At 34.1% G+C, this 17,748-nt stretch overlaps 2 protein-coding genes across 2 annotated transcripts; one reads left to right on the plus strand and one right to left on the minus strand.

The window, feature by feature from the left end:
- The first annotated feature begins 1,684 nt into the window (after positions 1-1,684).
- Positions 1,685-2,960, plus strand: LOC145583302 (protein SLE1-like). Its single transcript, XM_081640531.1, has 2 exons — positions 1,685-1,868; positions 2,465-2,960. The coding sequence occupies exons 1-2, from the start codon at positions 1,748-1,750 to the stop codon at positions 2,686-2,688; spliced, it is 345 nt and encodes a 114-aa protein (XP_081496657.1). The 5' UTR covers positions 1,685-1,747; the 3' UTR covers positions 2,689-2,960.
- A 475-nt stretch (positions 2,961-3,435) lies between these two features.
- LOC145596519 (chlorophyll synthase, chloroplastic-like) lies at positions 3,436-10,708 on the minus strand. Its single transcript, XM_081652700.1, has 15 exons — positions 10,470-10,708; positions 10,328-10,372; positions 10,091-10,179; positions 8,265-8,352; positions 7,524-7,609; positions 7,350-7,436; positions 7,202-7,267; positions 6,948-7,031; positions 6,809-6,870; positions 6,183-6,258; positions 5,779-5,841; positions 5,623-5,704; positions 4,693-4,769; positions 4,098-4,145; positions 3,436-3,951 (listed from the first exon to the last, which is right to left on the minus strand). Exons 1-15 carry the CDS (start codon positions 10,573-10,575, stop codon positions 3,889-3,891), a joined length of 1,122 nt encoding a protein of 373 aa, XP_081508826.1. The 5' UTR covers positions 10,576-10,708; the 3' UTR covers positions 3,436-3,888.
- Between the last annotated feature and the right edge of the window lie 7,040 nt (positions 10,709-17,748).

The raw sequence follows: 17,748 nt of genomic DNA on the forward strand, positions 1-17,748 counted from the left end.
TATCTGAAATTAGTTTAAATTGAAGCATATTTCATTGATTTCATATCTTTGGTAATTTATTGAATAATATTGGAAGAAAAATGGAGGTTAAAGGTTGAAGATGAAGTGAACCATTGAAAGTTGAAGCTAGAAACAATTAATTTGAAATTATTAAAAAAAAATCCATAATCAAACGAATGGTTATACTGATCATTAAATTGATTACAAACTCCTAAATCAGAAAAAAAAAAAAAAAAAAAAAAAAAAAAGCATAAATGTGATGATTATACATTAATCTTATTAATTTCATATAAACTTTGGTAGTTTATGGTTGTATTTTGGATGAAGTGCGCCCTTGTAAATGGTTGAATCTATCAAAATGGGATGAAGCTATTAAAAATGGAGATGAAGCTATATAAATGTTTTTTTTAAATATAATTTGGGCGAATGTTGATAGTATTATAATTTATATGGATGAATGTTTATAATGTTATAATTTTGAAGAAAAAAATTTTACCCATGAAAAAAATTAAAACAAAAAAAACTCTGATGACTGGTCATGACGTGTCATGATATTTTATGAGGTGTAAATTAGATTTTTCATTTTTTAAAAATTTATAATGATAAACGTCTAAGATTAAACAATAATCAAAATTAACGGTTCAGATTTAATATCTTACCGTAGTCAACCGTAGTCATCCGTAGTCGACCGTAGTCGACGACTACGGTAGAAGCATCGTGTTGAAGCTCGGGATTTGTGTATATACTATATAACACCCCCTCGCGTGATAAGAGTCTGTTTGACTTAAATGTGGATGCAGCATGAGACCCCTCATAATTTCCACGAAATATTCCACCATTGGTGGATGGATGAGAGCTGAACATGTAAGCTTGTGTTATGTTGGCTCTGATTAATACCATGTTAAAGGATTAAACCAACCAAAAGCATAAGCTTATGGTTGAAACTTAAAACTCAAGATGGTTTTATATATGTGACACTAAGGTAACAAGTTTAAATCTCATCCACCTTTCCTTTCAAGTAGAATATTTTACGCTATATAAGGGGGGCCATGTTTAACCACATTTCAAGACATGCCAAAAAGGATCTTATTTGACGGATCGTGATAGAGTGTATAGATCAATCATAATGTTAAATTATTATTAGCTTAAGTTTTTTTTTTGTAGAAATGATGCTCTAACATGGTATCAAGAGTCAACGTGATAAAACAATCACAAGTTCAAATTTCATTTATCCCTTCTTTCAAGTAAAAATATTTCACGGTGAATATAAAGAGGCATGATAGAGCATATAAATCGATCAAACAAATAAAAACAGAGGGAGTACATTACATTACCATACTGTGAGGATTGAGATGAGATGTGAGAATCCTAGGCCCAAAAGATTACTGACAGACCATGTATATCCATAATGAAGGAGTTATCGTTATACCAATCTAACACCGAATAGTGTAACAGAGTCGGCCCAATAAGAAGTGACCACTGGTGAAAAGGTGGCATCAACTTAGGAGCTACTTCACTTACATTTTACTGATGAAGCACTTACGTGTCACTTATATAGTACCATGTTGTACCCTCTACTGCCACGTAACCTTCTTGTTTAAGCGTCATCCTAATGCTCAAACTACTATATATAGTCAAAGTTACCCTAAGATTATAACATTCCATAATTAGAAGTTGAGTAACTGTCTTTTAAACTAACAAATTCAAAACTTGCTAAACTTAGAGTGAAAGAAAAGAAAAAGAGAAAATGGCATCAGCACAAGAAGAGAGTAGGAAAGAGTTGGATGCAAGGGCTAGGCAGGGTGAGACTGTTATTCCTGGTGGTACTGGTGGCAAGTCACTTGAAGCCCAAGAGCACCTTGCTGAAGGTCTTTCTCTCTTTATTTTATAATTTCTGCACGAGTTTGGTAGGCGATAATAAATGACAGTAGTATAAATTTAATACTTCGTAGTTTATAAAACATGCTACATCACTAAATTTTATTATAATGTTAATTTTTTTTATACTTTGTAGTTTATAAAACATACTACATCACTAAATTTTATGTAGTTGTACCTGTTAAGTATCAACTAATTAATCATGTTCCTAACAATAAAATAGAATTTTGATATATTTGTTCATAATGTAAGCATGATATATAGTATGACATGATACAACAGTTTCAACACCTAAATATTACTCCAGACCATACGCCATTTGGAATCCATTTGGAATAATGATTACAGAAGTAAACATATTAATTTAATATATTCTTTAGTACTCCAGATCATAATGATTAAAGAAGTAAACGTGTTAATTTATTAGGATATGTTTTTTCACCTTAAAAGTTAAAAATCGTAACTATAAAGAACGTGACTAATTGACTAATTTACATTTAATGATATACTTGTATATACCTATATATGAGGTGAATAAATTTAATTTCCTTAATATTTAATGGAGTTGGATAAATTTGTAATGCAGGAAGGAGCAGGGGAGGACAGACAAGAAGGGAGCAGCTAGGACATGAAGGATACCAGGAGCTTGGCACCAAGGGTGGTCAGACTCGGAAGGACCAAATGGGTACCGAAGGCTACAGTGAAATGGGCCGCAAGGGTGGACTCAGCACCATGGACCAATCCGGCGAGGAGCGAGCTCAGGAGAAAGGCATCGATATCGACGAGTCCAAGTTCCGTACTCGCTCCTAATCAATCAATCCTCTTCGTTAACCTTGCACTGGTGTTGCTCAACTCAAACCACATTTTCCCTTAAAACACTTAAGTTACACTGTAGTACGTAGTTATGTAATAAAATGTATGTTACACCTTTTTAGTTAACTTTAGGTACGGTAGTTGTTATAACTAGTACGTAGTTTTCAGCACGGATGTTTTCCCGTTTTTGAAACCCCACTGTTACCGTGCTAATGTAGCCTGTAAATGGCTTGGTGTCGGATGACTTTTTATTAATATCTCAAGTTTTTCTCTAGTCGTTTTCGTGCAACAAAATTTTTTATTAATATCTCAAGTTTTTCTCTAGTCGTTTTCGTGCAACCTAAATTTTCAGGTATGTATGTAGAAGTGTAGAACAATTGTAGTCTTTTGTTTCAGCTGTATCATGTAGTGCTCTGTGGTTTCCCAAGTAATTTCAAGTTTTTTTTTGATTAATTTTACTAGCGTTGCTCGTTGAAGTTAATGCACGGTGATCTTCCGTTTTTGCATGTCAAGAGTTCTTGTAAACAAAGCTACTTTCTACTCCATATTAATTAGTGTACATTCACATCATCTTCATCTTTAAAAAATAAGTAATTTCTTCTTTTTCTTTTACATACATCACAACATAATATGCAACACAACATTATGACATGCTCTTTCATAAGCAGATCAAGTGATGTAAACAAAATAAAAGAAACAAAAAAAAAAAAAAAGTAGCTTAAAAATCAAAGAAAAAGGAAGTAGTTTTATATAGGAGTGTGAATTAGGAATATTATTACTCACTTGCAACTTCGTTTATTGGTACACAATTTAAATCCCCTCTTTGCCTCTTTTCTCAACAGAAAGACGAATACGAGGAAAAATTACAAATAGAAGGATACAACAGAGGTCTACTCTGATCTCTATTCTCTAGTACACAACCTAAAACATCATAATACAAAAGGCTTACGTTCAGCGATTTCTAACTGCACAAAATGATGGATAGAGGATACACTAATCTGATTATAAGAGAATGATGAAAGGCACAACAAAAAATTTCTATTGTGCTTCAGTACATAAACAATGGGTGCTCGCCCAACATGCCCAACTGAATATGCACGTGTTGAAACAGAATTTTCCGCAGTCTTGGACTTCCTGTTGCTGATGTTTGAATTTCATTGCTCGTCGAGGTAATACAGACCAAGGTGACACGACCACTTAATGGTTGACTGCCAATGCAGTCACCAGAAGACCAAGAATAAGAAATGGTTGTGCACTAGCCTGGAAAGGAGAGCAAAAGGACAGTTTATATTCTAATTCGAATTCTGGTCACAAGTCATAGGAGAGCAAAAGGAGAGTTTATATTCTAAATCACATTCTTGTCACAAATCATAGCAAAGTACAGAAATTAGAGATATTTGAAGTACCTGATATTTGACATCATACTTGATGGGGTCTGTAAGGATATATTTGGTCTGCAAAAGAAAACTTTATTTAAGAAAATACCAAAAAATAAAATAATAAAGTAAAAGAAGAAACTTTAAAAAACTAAAGGAAAAAAGCATGTAAAGTGCTGAATGCAAAACGTAGCGGTAATGAATTTAGAGTCAATCAAGTGGTAGATAACAGATATCGTTGTCACCCTACAATTTTCCTTATAGAAGGTAACAGTCGTAACACTGCCTTTGAAATGCTTAAATTTTGTATAACTTTGCATTACAGTTATACACTAGTGAAGGTGGAATCCTCCCTAACAGTTTTCATGCTAGCTTTTAGCAATAAGATTGAGAAAAGAGTTTAAACTGTGATTATAAAATATTTAAAGAGGGGATAGAGGGAAATAAACGGTATTGAAATAGTGGGAAAATGGTTCATGTCTTACAGAGAAAGAAAAGCAACGTTTGATTTTAAAAAACAAGGATGATTATCTCGGACAACCAAAAAAGGCAGATTGAAAGATTATTCACGTTAGCAGCACAGTGATTAGCATAAATGTGGATTGTAAGCCAACTATGTGCAGACCTGGAAATAAATTTGTGGAAGTATCAAGCCCAGTAAAGCTAAAGCATAATACGGTTTGCCAGCCCCCAGAAGGTAACCTGAAATGCAATACAAGTAGAATGATCAGAGATTAATCCACAGAAGCAGCAGAAACATACCTTCCAAGAATATTTGAAATTTCTATTGTCGACTTTTCTGTGGGAGGGGCTGGGATATTTTCACAATGACAATAGAAAAATGTCATCCTAATTGAAAGAATCAGTGACCAGAATATACACTCCTACAGCTTTTGAGATATATCTTTTATAATGCAGTACTTAAACATTCATCTCAAGGACAGCTCAGTCACATCATATGTGTGCATTTGTGCAGATTCAGAGAGGTCAAAAACAAGAAAGACAAAAGTTATAGCTGTTTGGCCACATAGCCCTAAAATATGCTCCTTTTCGAGTTCTTGACATATAATGCGCAGTATTGTCTTTCAGAATAATTTGTTTTCCCCAAGAAAAAGTAAGCCTCAGAAAAATATCTTTAGGAAGGGAGGGAAAAAGGTGATCCATCATAGAATATCGCTTTAAACTTGGTGCTAAATGGAGTAAATATTGTCAAATTATAATCACTCTCTTGACCAATCCAGGTATGCCCGCATTGAGAAGATGCAATCTTTAATCATCACAAAATATGTAACAAGCTCTAAGCTTTGGCCACCTTTTCCAATTTGACTTGGAAGAATAAAAAATGAAGTTAGCACATCTCAAAATGCATGATGACATGTACTCTCATACATACGACTGGTTATTTATATGCTATCATAATATCAAGATTATCAAAATCAGTGAATGAAATATATGTAAAAACACCATATCAAAAAGTGTAGCTTGTGAACTAAATGGAGCAGATAGCTTTGCAAGAGACATCAATGATGCTTGTAAAAAATGACACGTTGATTACCTGCAACTGATAGCTGGGTTATGTCAATGGTACCAACACAAATCCATTTAGCAGCCTCAATGCCAAAAGCTACTGGAATTGACTGCAAATAATTTTATGCTGGGTTTTAATTCAGGCCTCAGTGAAACTAATTTAACTCAAGAAAATTTTACCAACCTGCAGTCCCATTGCTCTGTCGCCTTCAATGCTCTTAAAGTCATTTACAATGGCAATGCCAAGCTATGACATGATGTGAAAGATTATATTAGTGAGAATAGGTTTTCAATCATGTAAATTTCTGTCCATAATGATCTTCACGCTTGTCATTTTGAAATATCCCAAAACAATTTAAGAGTTCCTTTTTAAACAAAAGTTAACAATCCCGAAATTGTTGTTTCGATCTCCAAACCATCAATCCTTTTCGTCTCTCCTTCCCAAAACTTATTCTTATATATATTTCTCTTTCTACCTATTACAATATTTACTTCAAAATTTAATAAGTAATCCTAACCTCTGTGCCCACCAACGTGAAGTTCATTATAGGACAGGAGAGTAGTTAGTCAAGAATGAAGAAAGCATACCCCAGCAGTGCTGTACAGGAGGGTAAGAATGATTATATCCGGTGTTAGAGTGCCAAATAAAGCTTGACCAGCCCACCTACCAAAACAACATCAGGAATTAAACTACGATAAATCAGCCAGAACCAGAACAAGCATCCATAAATGTAGATCTTCATTTCAGTTGTGAAAAAAAACAATAATTCATAAGAGAATTCACAGGTACATATGTTTGTACAAAAACAATAATTCAAGCATGAGAGCATGAATGGCACAACACTACAGTGTCCATGGAAAAGCTGACAGAAGATTAGCGCATATATTGCTCTATGATGTGAGGAAAGATGGAAACAGCTGGTAGATTCACCATAAGTTTAAATTGTCAAGTTGAAATATGATGCTCTAAGGACAGTATTTTTGAAACGTCATCAAGAAAAGTTCATCTTCATAGTCTTTTGACATAATAACTTGACTGAGCTCCAGTAACCTAAGATATAGGTCTGTTTTAGTTGCTCCTAAAAGTCCAAGCCATTCTTTTAGGTATCTAATGAGGGTAACTCCTTGAGCTTCAATAACCCAAGAGCACAATAGGTTTATGAGTGTGTGACAGAGACGGAATCAGACAGAGGGAACAGAGGAAGAAAACACACCATGGAAGACTGATGTAGCTTGACCCAAGAGCAAAATTTCCAATCCAACCATTTTGTTTAAGCTGCGGAAATAATAAAATAATGTAAAATGGGAATCTTCTCCAATGTTGGACAATACTATGAAAAAAGATGAAATTACCTTCAGGGGGGGAGCAGAATATATGTAAGAAATGAAAGATCCACCCAAAGCCAAGTAGAAAAGTGTAGGAAATTTATGCCCTGCCTAAAAATAAGACGGATTAAAAATAAAAATAATAATAATTAAAAAAAAAGTAAAAAAAAAAAAAAAAAAAAAAAAAAAAAAAAAAAAAAAGGAAATAGCTGAAGTAGCAAAAGAACTTATCAGTACAAGAAAAGATTGAGAAGAGATAATAGGTGCTGAAATCTTCTTACCCACACATCCAATCCTCCAGCAATAGCAAGTCCAGCTAGAAACAAAACCCAAATTTGAGTAATGACCTGCAAGAAATTAGAAAAGTCATCAATAACAAAGAATATTAGTGACCATAAATTAGTTATCGTAGTCAAATGTACCACATACCTCATTCTCAGATATTGCCCCTGAAGGAATCGGACGATAAGGTTCATTAATTGCATCAATATCTCGGTCATACCAATCATTCAGGGTCTATAAGGAAATATGTATACATGAGATAACAAAAATCGAATGTAAATCAGGTCCATATAGATAAATAATAATTTTCTGGGGCCCAACCTGTGTATAGCCAGTCAGACAAGGTCCAGACATCATCATGCAAAGAATCGATTTAGCCACGTCTTCTGGAGTCCAATGAAAGTTCCCTACAAAATCAAATAAGCTTTAGCAATGGTTTTATATACAAATACAGTTTCATCAAAAAAAGACTGATCGGCTGTTCCAACATGCATGTTATTTGGTTTGAAGATACAGACATCAGATTAACAAATGTCAAGTAAAATATTAGCAAGCAGTGGTTTACATCTTTATATAGTAACATAATAGCACTTCGTTAATTCATAAGACTAGTTGACTGATTCAATATGCTTGTCACAAGTCTCAATTGTTTTAAAACTGAATTCTTGAGGATAAAAAACGAGGAAAAGATGCAGAGAAAAAGAGAATAGACTGTTAAGAAAAAAAAGGGCTTAGAAGGTAGTATTGGGATGTCCACTATCCTAGCTTGAAAAAATATTAAGGTAAGGGAGTAAGAATGGGTTCGCTTAACCATAAACGTATATCATATGATTCATATATGGACCACATATCGGACTTCATTAGCAAAACAAGTAATTGCCTTAGAAGCATAACCGTGATGATAAATAGAACAAAATTAGCTTTCCTATAGACGAATGTAATATGGGCTGAGAAAAAGTCGCTAGCACAATGGATAGCATGACAATTTTGTGAAGAACAATGTCTATGATAAACAGGAGATAACGAATCGGAGAAAGATGAAAGGACCATATGTAAGTATACCAGATGCTGCAGCTCCACAAACTACTCCCCAAATCAATGGAGGCCATGTAACAGGTTTTGTAAGTTGGAGGCGAATCTTCCATTTGTTCTGCAGCAATAGAACTAAATAACATTTAGTTCAAGCAATAAATCTGTTTCTTTCCCCTTTCCTGAATCCTGATTAGTGTTCTTTCCTCCTTTTAATACAATTCAATATCTTGAAATTGTATGAGTACTATGTAGTGGTGTACACAAACAGAACTACAAAAATAACCAGCAAACATTTACACATAGAAATACTAACACCCTATAACCAGACATATTTTTTATGCTCTTATTCTATTTCACTATATAAGGCCTATATATTATTCCACAAGTCGTTTAGGAAAACAATGCAATATCTAATAAAATTATATACAAAGCAAAAGCAATTAAAGCATGCTTTACCTCCAGAAATTTCCCCCTAACCTTGTTCTCCATATTGCCATATCCCAGGCATAGATGGGGTAGTATCTAGTTAAAATTTCATATTGAATTATCCTTCTCAAGATATTAGAGTGATTATCAATAAAAAAAAAAATCTCATAGTACAATAATGCCCCCTTTCAGTTTTAACTTTTGAAGAAGCGTATTTTCTATAATTTGTCTCTAACACTCTACTCCCTATGCTTCATTCAACTATCATTGAATGCCAGAAAGAGTGCAAGACATTTACAGAGTATTGCTACCTTTTCTCTAACGGTGTGTTTAGATTGAAGGAAATTGAGGGAAAGGAAGTGAAGAGAAATGGAGAGATGAAGTATCTTTTATTTGGATAACAAATGTGGAAGGAAGGGAATTGGAGGGGAGAGAAATGAAAGGATTAAATTGTAGGAAATTGATCCCTCCATCAATGGAGAGATTTGAAAGGAAAACTTACCATTCTTCCCTCCCCTCCTCTTCTCCCCCCTCCCCTTCTTTTCCTTCCCCTTTCTTTATCAAAACACACTATAAATTTATCTTGATGTTAAAACTATTTAACGAATGTTGATATATCATTGGTCTCTTAATGGTTAATTGCAGTGAAGAATAAAATGTAGTTGACTTATGCTTCATATTTTCATACACTAATTTCAAATCCTGAGCATGGCTTGAGTACTACCTAATTTAGTTTTCATCTTGACTTTATCAAGATTTTTGAGTTACTATATAATCAACTTCATAGTACACTAATGCTCCCTTTCAGCAGTTACCTACCTTCCAAAGAAGCATTATCCATAATCTACCAGTATGGCTCTAACCCTCCCATACTTCATTCAACTCTTGTTGAATCCCTTGAATACAATAAAGGGTTTGTAACATTTACAGAGTATTGCTAAAAAAAAAGTTTCATGTTCTAAATAGTCACCACAAACACACTATTAGACACAAGAACCAGCTTCTATTTTGCATCACAACTCTCATCTATGTCCACCATCGCATAACTCCCGTACCCAAAAACAAAAGCACAATACCAGAAAGGACTGTGCTTCAAAAACAGTATCCAGAAGAATTGCTTGTGGCCTTATTAGCTAAATGATAATCAGCTCGAATTCGGATTCGGAATCGTCTATCAATAAAGCATAACTACTGGTCAATCACTCAATCTGTTCCTACATAGTCTGAGTATTTTCCAACGAAAAAAACAAGTTCAAACCAACTGTCCAATATCCAACCACACTTTTATAACTACAATTTAAATCAGGAGTGATTCAAGTTATCATCAATTGAGTAGCATTCCAATCAAACACTCAAATTAGAAAGAAAAACCCCAAATCAAAAACTTAAAATAGAAAATAATACAATAATTGTTAAGAGGAAGAACCCACAGATTCTTGTGAAGCCCCTTTGATTCCAAGAAGTTGATTGAAGCTAGAACCCTCCTTTGATGGTGCCTTATCTGGTACCCGACCTTTCACTGCCACACAAATTCAAATTTCTAAAAAAACCCAGATTTTTTTTCCTATAAATTAGACATTAAAACCCAATCTTTCTTCAAATCAACAATGAATTAAGCAAATAAATCCACAAAAATATAAAATTGAATAATTAGGACAAGAGGAAACCTTCATCAGTGTCAGTGTCAGCTGCTTTAATCGCCAATCTTCTTCCTAAAACAACAATTTAAAAAGAAATTATAAGCAGTAATAAAGTTTAAGTTTTCAGAAGAAAAAAAAATGAAGAAATGGGGAAAAAATTGAAGCTTACTGGTGAAAGAAGTTGAAGCAGGAGAGAGAAAAGGGCGAGGTCGGAAATGGGTATTTGCAGAATTGGATAGTTTAATTGCTGCAAGTGTGTTGATAATGGCAGCCATTTTTATTGAAGGAAGCAGAGTTTTGTGGGGTGGATAGCTTCAATGTCAGTGCTGGAGTGGGGGAGACTTGATAGTTTGAGAAAGATTGAGACCTATGTTAGACTACGTCACCAAACTCTTAACATTTTTTTTTTAATTTTCTAATGTCGGAAAAATTGTCTTATTAGTTCCCGGGTTATCGGATTAGAAAGTTGCAGGAAAAAGGATAAGAGGAATCTCACTCCAAATACTTGTGGAAATTGAACTCGCAAGAGTCTCGAGATTACCAACACTTAACTTAAAGTTGCATTTGGTAGGGAAGATCATTTTTTCAATCTCCCATAAGGGGCCATAACAATAATTAGGAGGGAATTGAAACATAATCACACATAATTGACCCCCAAATTCGAAATATCTCAAAGGCTAAATGAGTGGGAACTAAAAAAAACAGATCCCAACTTTTAGACAAAGTAACAAAGGGCCACTAGCTTTAAAGCGTAATTAAGCCCATTTGTTGGCTTGATTTGACCTTTATGGTGCATTTATAATAATTAGGAAGAAGGAAATTAAAGTGTAGAAGTATCTAACACACACACACACACACAAAAAGATGCAAATTTGTTACGAGTGAAAGAGTTAGGGCGGCTATTGGATTGTTCTGATCGAATTAGATCGGGTCAAATAATTTTTGGATAAGAATCGTGTTGATTGATCTCAAGTTCAAGTTCGTCAATTTAGATTTCATTGTCTATATTATTCTAACAAAATCATAATTATTAGAACATTTATCATCAACTCAGGTCAAGTCTGGTTATTAGCTTGGCAAGCAAAGTCTAAACCCTATGCAACTTCAGCAAAGTGAGGATATTTGGAGGGTTATTTGGGGAATAAGAGGACCCCCTGCGCTCTGCCATTTCTTATGGAGAGCGTGCAAAGGATTTTCTTGGTGTTCGTGATGGATTATTTTATCGCCATTTGCTAGAAAACAAAATTTGTGCTATTTGTGGGTTAGAGGATGAAACCATCATTCACGCTACTCTCCATTCTAATGCTATAAAAGAGATTTGGATGCTAGCAAATTTGCGGGGTTACTACTCCTATGACCAACTTTTTTTATGATTTCTTTTGGTTTGATGTAAAGGTAACAAGAAATGAGATATTGGAGTGTGCTGCTTTAGCCTCAGCTGTGTGGTGGTGTAGAAATAAATTGATTTTTGATAATGCTACTATTAACCCTATGGATATAGCTATTGGTCTATCAAAGAATGTGTATGACTATGGTGTTTATGCCACAAAGGTATTTCCTGTTGTGAGAACCAGTGGCTTCCCATCTGCTTGTAGCTAGATATGTCCTAGTTCTGGGTTCATAAAAGTGAACTGCGATGCACATATTGGTGGATCAACAGGGCTAGGGGTAGTGATACATAAGAGCTTGTGTGGAAGGGCTCTGGTGGCTGGTGTTCGCAAGGAGCAAGTGTGATGGAAGCCTGACCTTGCTGAAACTGTTGTGTGTCACTTGGGGGGTGCAACTCGCTACAAGGATGGACTACTCCAATAATCATGTGGAAGTTGATGTCTGTAATGTTGCTAAGGGAGTACAAGATGGCGTTGTTGGCTTATCTCTATGGCTTTTAATTATTAATGATAATATAGCTTTAGCTAGCTCTTTTAATGCTTTTTGTATTTCTCATGTAAAGCGGGCGGGAACACCTTAGCTCATCTAGTTGCAAGGTGGGACTCAAGAGGCAGTGGCGAATCTAGCGGGGGTTCAGGGGGTTCAACTGAACCCCGTTAGATCCGAAAAAAAAATTAAAAGTTATTAAAAAAAACTATAAATAAAATATCTTAAACAATTGTTTACTATGTCAGGCGCTAGCTCAGTTGGTTTAGTGGCTCTCAAATTGTACCACAGATCGCGGGGTCGAAACCCAGGACGCGCAACTTTATTTATTTTTTCTTTTTTCTTTTCTCCCTTTTTTTCCCTGTAACTTTCGTTCTTTGTTCTATTCAATTGTTCCCTTTCTTTTCTCAATTCTCATACATTGTTGCTTGCTAAACCCTAACTTTCTTCTCCATTTTTTCTCACTTCTCAAGCCGCCGCACCGAGACACGTCCACGCCTGTCGCCACTGCTCACCGACGAGGCCACGAGGGTCGAGGGCGACGCCGACGATCTACTCGAGGTAACATTCTCTCACTTACTCCCTGTTTTTTCTTTTCAATTTCTGTTTTTGAGTTTTAATTTTGAGTTTTGAGTTTCTTAATTGTTAATATCATAATATGTTGATTCACTTGGATACTTGATTGTTAAATGAATTATGAATTAATTTGCAGTAGATGTAGTACTAATGAATTGTTTAGTCACATTTCTTGAAAGAGATCTTTTTGCTAACGTTAGTGACAATGATGTATTGGAACGTTTTCAAAGTATGAAAACTCGAAGAATGCTTTTGTAATTTGCATCTTTTTTATGTATTGTATTTTGACATTTAATTGAAGTTATGTATTGTTGTATCGGATCATTTTATTTTGCAATTTTATTGAAATTTGGACTTATTTTGTTGTTTACTTGTGTATTGATATTTATTTGAACATTCTATTTTATACTTGTATACCCGATTTATATCCGTGCATTTGGATATTTGGTGTTTGATAAAGTTCGGACCCCCTAGGTCCAATTCCTGGATCCGCCACTGTCAAGAGGTTGTAACGAACTTATTAGTTTTGAACTTGGCGAAAATTGACATCCCCTAATGATAAAAGATTTCATTATTAATTGCTTGCCTTAAAACAAAATGTTACAATAACCCCAAAAATATTGGACATTGTAATTTTAATACGTCATCATCTTTTTTTTTTTTTTTTTACTTGCTATGACTTGATTTTTTGTGTTTTTGCGATTTTGCCAATGACCAACTTCAACCTTTAATGTTTTTAATTTTAGGATTTATTAGAAAATAACACCACAAATTTTCAAAAATTTTGATTATAACACCACATCATCTTAAATTTTTATTATAACACCACCAAAAAACCAAAAAAATTGATTTCACCACCAACTAACGGATTTTTGGATGGAATCCGTTAGTGGGACCCAACAAATACACGTGGCACTTATTGATTAGTTTAATTAAAAAAAAAAGCCTAAATCCTAACCCAACCAGCCTTACCACGCACCACCTTACCGCCGGCAACACAACTCAAGCCGAAAACCACCCGTACCCCACCTTGACCGGTGAAACCAAGCGACTTCCACCCCTACACCGGAGAAACCGATCGATCGACCACCACCCTTACCTGTTCACCCCTTCCCCCTCCTCGAAAACCAGCCCATCCAAGTCGTTCAAACCGCCGCGCAAAATCACCGTGTAAAACCACCCCCTTTTGCCCCAATCATCCTTGAAACGGCCAAATCGACCATCGAAATTGCTCATTCTAGGTTTCCATGGTCGATTCCGGGCATTTTGAGGGTGAAAGGGTAAAGGAGAGGTGCGGCTTTTGGCTGCTATAACGCCGATCGTTGGGGTTTAATCGCCAATGTTCGGTGCTTCAAGGTTGGGTTAGGTGCGTTTTCCGGTGGCTGGGGTGTTTTAAGGTGGGTTTTCGGTGGCTGGGGTGATTCAAGGTGGGTTTTCGGTGGTTCGGAGCTTCGGGGTTGGGTTTGGGTGACGGTGGTGTGAACCCACCGGTGGTGGTGGCTGGTTTAGCATTTTAGGATTTTTCTTTTTTTTTTTTTAAATTTTTTTTTAATTTTTTTAATCCAATAGATGAGTGACACGTGTCAAAAGTGAGCCCTACTAATGGATTCCATCCAAGAATTCGTTAGTTGGTAGTGAAATCAAATTTTTTAATTTTTATGTGGTGTTATATATGATACAAATTTGAGAAAATGTACTGTGGTGTTATAATCCATTTTTTTCAAAATATGTGGTGTTATTTTTAAAAAAAATCCTTAATTTTAATGAAAAATAAATTTAAAAAAGTTAAAATTTATTATGTATACCTAAGTGTACGGTACATTTGGGGTCATTTTCTCATTAATCAACAAATGAGCAAATAATATTTTCACTCATTTGTTGATTGAACGAGCTAATGACCCCGAGTGTACAGTGCGGTACACCCGGATGTACATAATAGGTTCTCTAAAAAAGTAGTTAGTTAAAAATATAATTAACTGAAATATAACAAGATGCAATTTGAACATATTTTGCTTATAGCCTTACATAGAAAGGGTCACTTCATCTTACAAAAATAAGTTCATTTAAGTAAATATAATTTCAGTTCAAAAAAATCAATAACTTAAAAGAAGAAATATAATAGAGAATAAGTAAAATTAATTTCAGTTCAACAAAAATAATTTTAATTCAATAAAAAAAAAAAAGTGGGAATTGGAGGGAAAGGGAGAAAAAGACAAAAAAAAAAAAAAAAAAAAAAAGGCCAGAATATAAATATTAATCGCAAATATCCGATCAAAGGTCCCTCATAACAATCTAAATGAGATATATGGACCTTTTTTGCCACATTATATATATATATATATATATATATATATATATATATATATATATATATATATAAAGAACATTTCTAACAAATTTTCTTAAATGATATTGGTATATGATGAATAAGTTACTTGTTTTCCTAAGGATATTTCAAATACTTATTTAAATCATGAAGTCTTTCTTAATGTACTTGGTTTATATCTTAACTTTTTTCGTCACCTATAATTAATTCAATTATATTTAGGAAATTTGTAAAAAAAAGTCACCCCAAATACATCACTTGTGAATTTACTATCTATCTTTTACAAACTTAAAAAAAATAAAAAATAAAAAAAAACCCCAAAACGCAAAATTAATAGGTATCATTACCCCCCTCCTCTATTCTGACTCGTGTTTCTGTCTTGAGGGCATGCTTGTCACCACTCTATTAGTAAAAGATAACACTTTTTATAAAAAATATTAAAATAAAAATAATTTTTTTTACAAAAATAAAAGGCAGCTACCCCCTCCCCTTTTCTCCTGCCCCCGAAAACAATCCAACCAACCCCCAGGCCACCTAAACCAACCACCTGTCTGACAATCCCCCCCAGTCCAACTAACCACTACCCTCTGCCGGCGAACCTCACCCCTGCCTGCGAAATCCACTAAGCCTTTGCTCGCAAAACCCTACCATGGCCCCAAGCTCGGCCCTTAACCTATGCGGCCTGTACTGTGCAACTGCACAGGGTCCACGAATTGGTTAGGGCCTCATGTCTGAAAATCTAGTTGAGTAAATAACATAGCAATTTAATATTGTATATTGCGGTGTGGTTTGGTGGTAATTTTCTTAGCTCCAAAGAGAGTATCTTTGGAAAAGGTCCCGAGTTCGATGCCCTAGATGCGTGCTTTTTTTTAATTATATATTTTTAATGTAAGTATTAAAACTAGTAATTGTTGGTTCACTTTGTGTATTAACCTACTATGGTAACAGCTAGCGTTTTCATGATAGCAAGGTGTTCCCCTTTATTTGAATACCCACCTACGGCTTTAATTGTTATTACTTTTGCAGGAGCTATGACGTTCCCAAATACTTATATGCATAAATGCATGATGACTTTACTTCTTTCTTACTACCTTCGTTTTTTATTAGTCGACACGCTTTAACTTTAGCACTATTCACACACCTCCCTTTGACCATGTTTTGTGATTTACATATGAAGAAAAATATAGTCAAGTGGGATCTTGTTAGAATCGTCACAATATATATTTTCAAAATATTAACTTTTTATAATTTTTGCTTATCGGTAATTAAAGATATTAATGATTGAATTTATGCAAAGATAAACGTGACTTAAGAAACCGTGTCAACTAAAAAAAGGAGGAAATATTATAGTATTATATACTTGTAGGGAATAATTTCAAGCATCCCACACTTGATGTAATACCCCGTATTTTCATACGTATTTTCCTAATTAATTAATTAATATTATTTTCTAAAAAGGGTATTTTAGTAATTCAACTTACTATTTAAATCTTGGAGCCAAAATGATATTTGAATTTTGGCGCCAAAAGTATTTAAAAAACAAATTATTATTTTGGATAAGATTTATTATCCATTTATTTTATTTTAAAAACCGGAGATTTATATATTTCGGATATTTTAATTAAGGCAAAAGCTATATTTTATTATTATTTTAATAAGTCTGAAAATCTCATTAATTTGACTAATAAATTTCGGATTTTCCTATGTGAAAATCTGATTTTATTAGTTAAATTATTTGGTGAATATTTGGTATTTTATTATTTAATTATTTATTACAATAAATATTATTTACACAATTATTTTAATTCCTTAAAACTAGCAAAATAATTTACTAAATACTAAATAGGAGGGCCGAAAATATGAGCTTAGGAAAACTCAAAAATTTCGGCCATCCCATGTAGATTTTGGGAAAAATATTTTGGTAATTCTATTTTTTTAATTATCTCCTTAAATCTCCTATTTTCCTTAATTCTAATTCTCCATCTTTTTAATATCCAATCATTATATTTTCTTGCCATTCATTGTTCTTAATTATTCCCCAAGTAATTCCAATTTCCTTAATATTTTTCATGACATACATACCTTCCATATTCAATTATACACAGTCTCTTCAATATCAAAACTTTGCTTAAATCTTTACTCACTTCTCCAAGTAATCCCTTAAACCCTACTTACCATAATTCTTCCTACATTTTCCTACCATAATTCATGATCATACTAGCCTATAAATACCCCTTCAATTCATGTTCAAATTAAACCTCACGCAAAATTCTCGTAATTCTCTAAGCAATTCCTTATTCTTTCCTTTTTCTTTTCTTTCCTTTCACCACCACCACCACCACCGTACATCACCTCCACTCCGGCCGCCACCTGCCATCGCCCTCCAACCTCCGGCACCACCTGCTGCCGCCAGCAGCCACTGCCGCCACCTCTTCCCCTCTCTTCTCCTTGGTTTCTTACACTTCTTCTCCTTTTCTCTTATTCAATTATTATTATTATTATGGGAGATTAATATAAATTATTATGAGTAGTTTTAATTATATAAAATAAGATTTTAATGATTTTTATGTTGTTTTAATTCAAAAGGTTCATGTACATATAGTTGGGAGGGTTTAATTTAATTATTTGTGATTATTTGTTAACCTTATATTGATTAAGGTTATATTTATTT

The sequence above is a fragment of the Chenopodium album genome, chromosome 2, assembly GCF_948465745.1.
Source record: "Chenopodium album chromosome 2, dcCheAlbu1.1, whole genome shotgun sequence".
NCBI lineage: Eukaryota > Viridiplantae > Streptophyta > Magnoliopsida > Caryophyllales > Amaranthaceae > Chenopodium > Chenopodium album.

Coding starts and splice junctions, on each gene's coding strand:
- LOC145583302 (XM_081640531.1), top strand. CDS start 1,748: ATGGCATCAGCACAAGAAGAGAGTAGGAAAGAGTTGGATGCAAGGGCT. Junction 1,869..2,464: donor CCAAGAGCACCTTGCTGAAG/GTCTTTCTCTCT, acceptor TTTGTAATGCAG/GAAGGAGCAGGGGAGGACAG.
- LOC145596519 (XM_081652700.1), bottom strand. CDS start 10,575: ATGGCTGCCATTATCAACACACTTGCAGCAATTAAACTATCCAATTCT. Junction 6,871..6,947: donor ATTCTGCTCCCCCCCTGAAG/GTAATTTCATCT, acceptor TTATTTCCGCAG/CTTAAACAAAATGGTTGGAT. Junction 4,146..4,692: donor TTCCACAAATTTATTTCCAG/GTCTGCACATAG, acceptor TTTCTTTTGCAG/ACCAAATATATCCTTACAGA.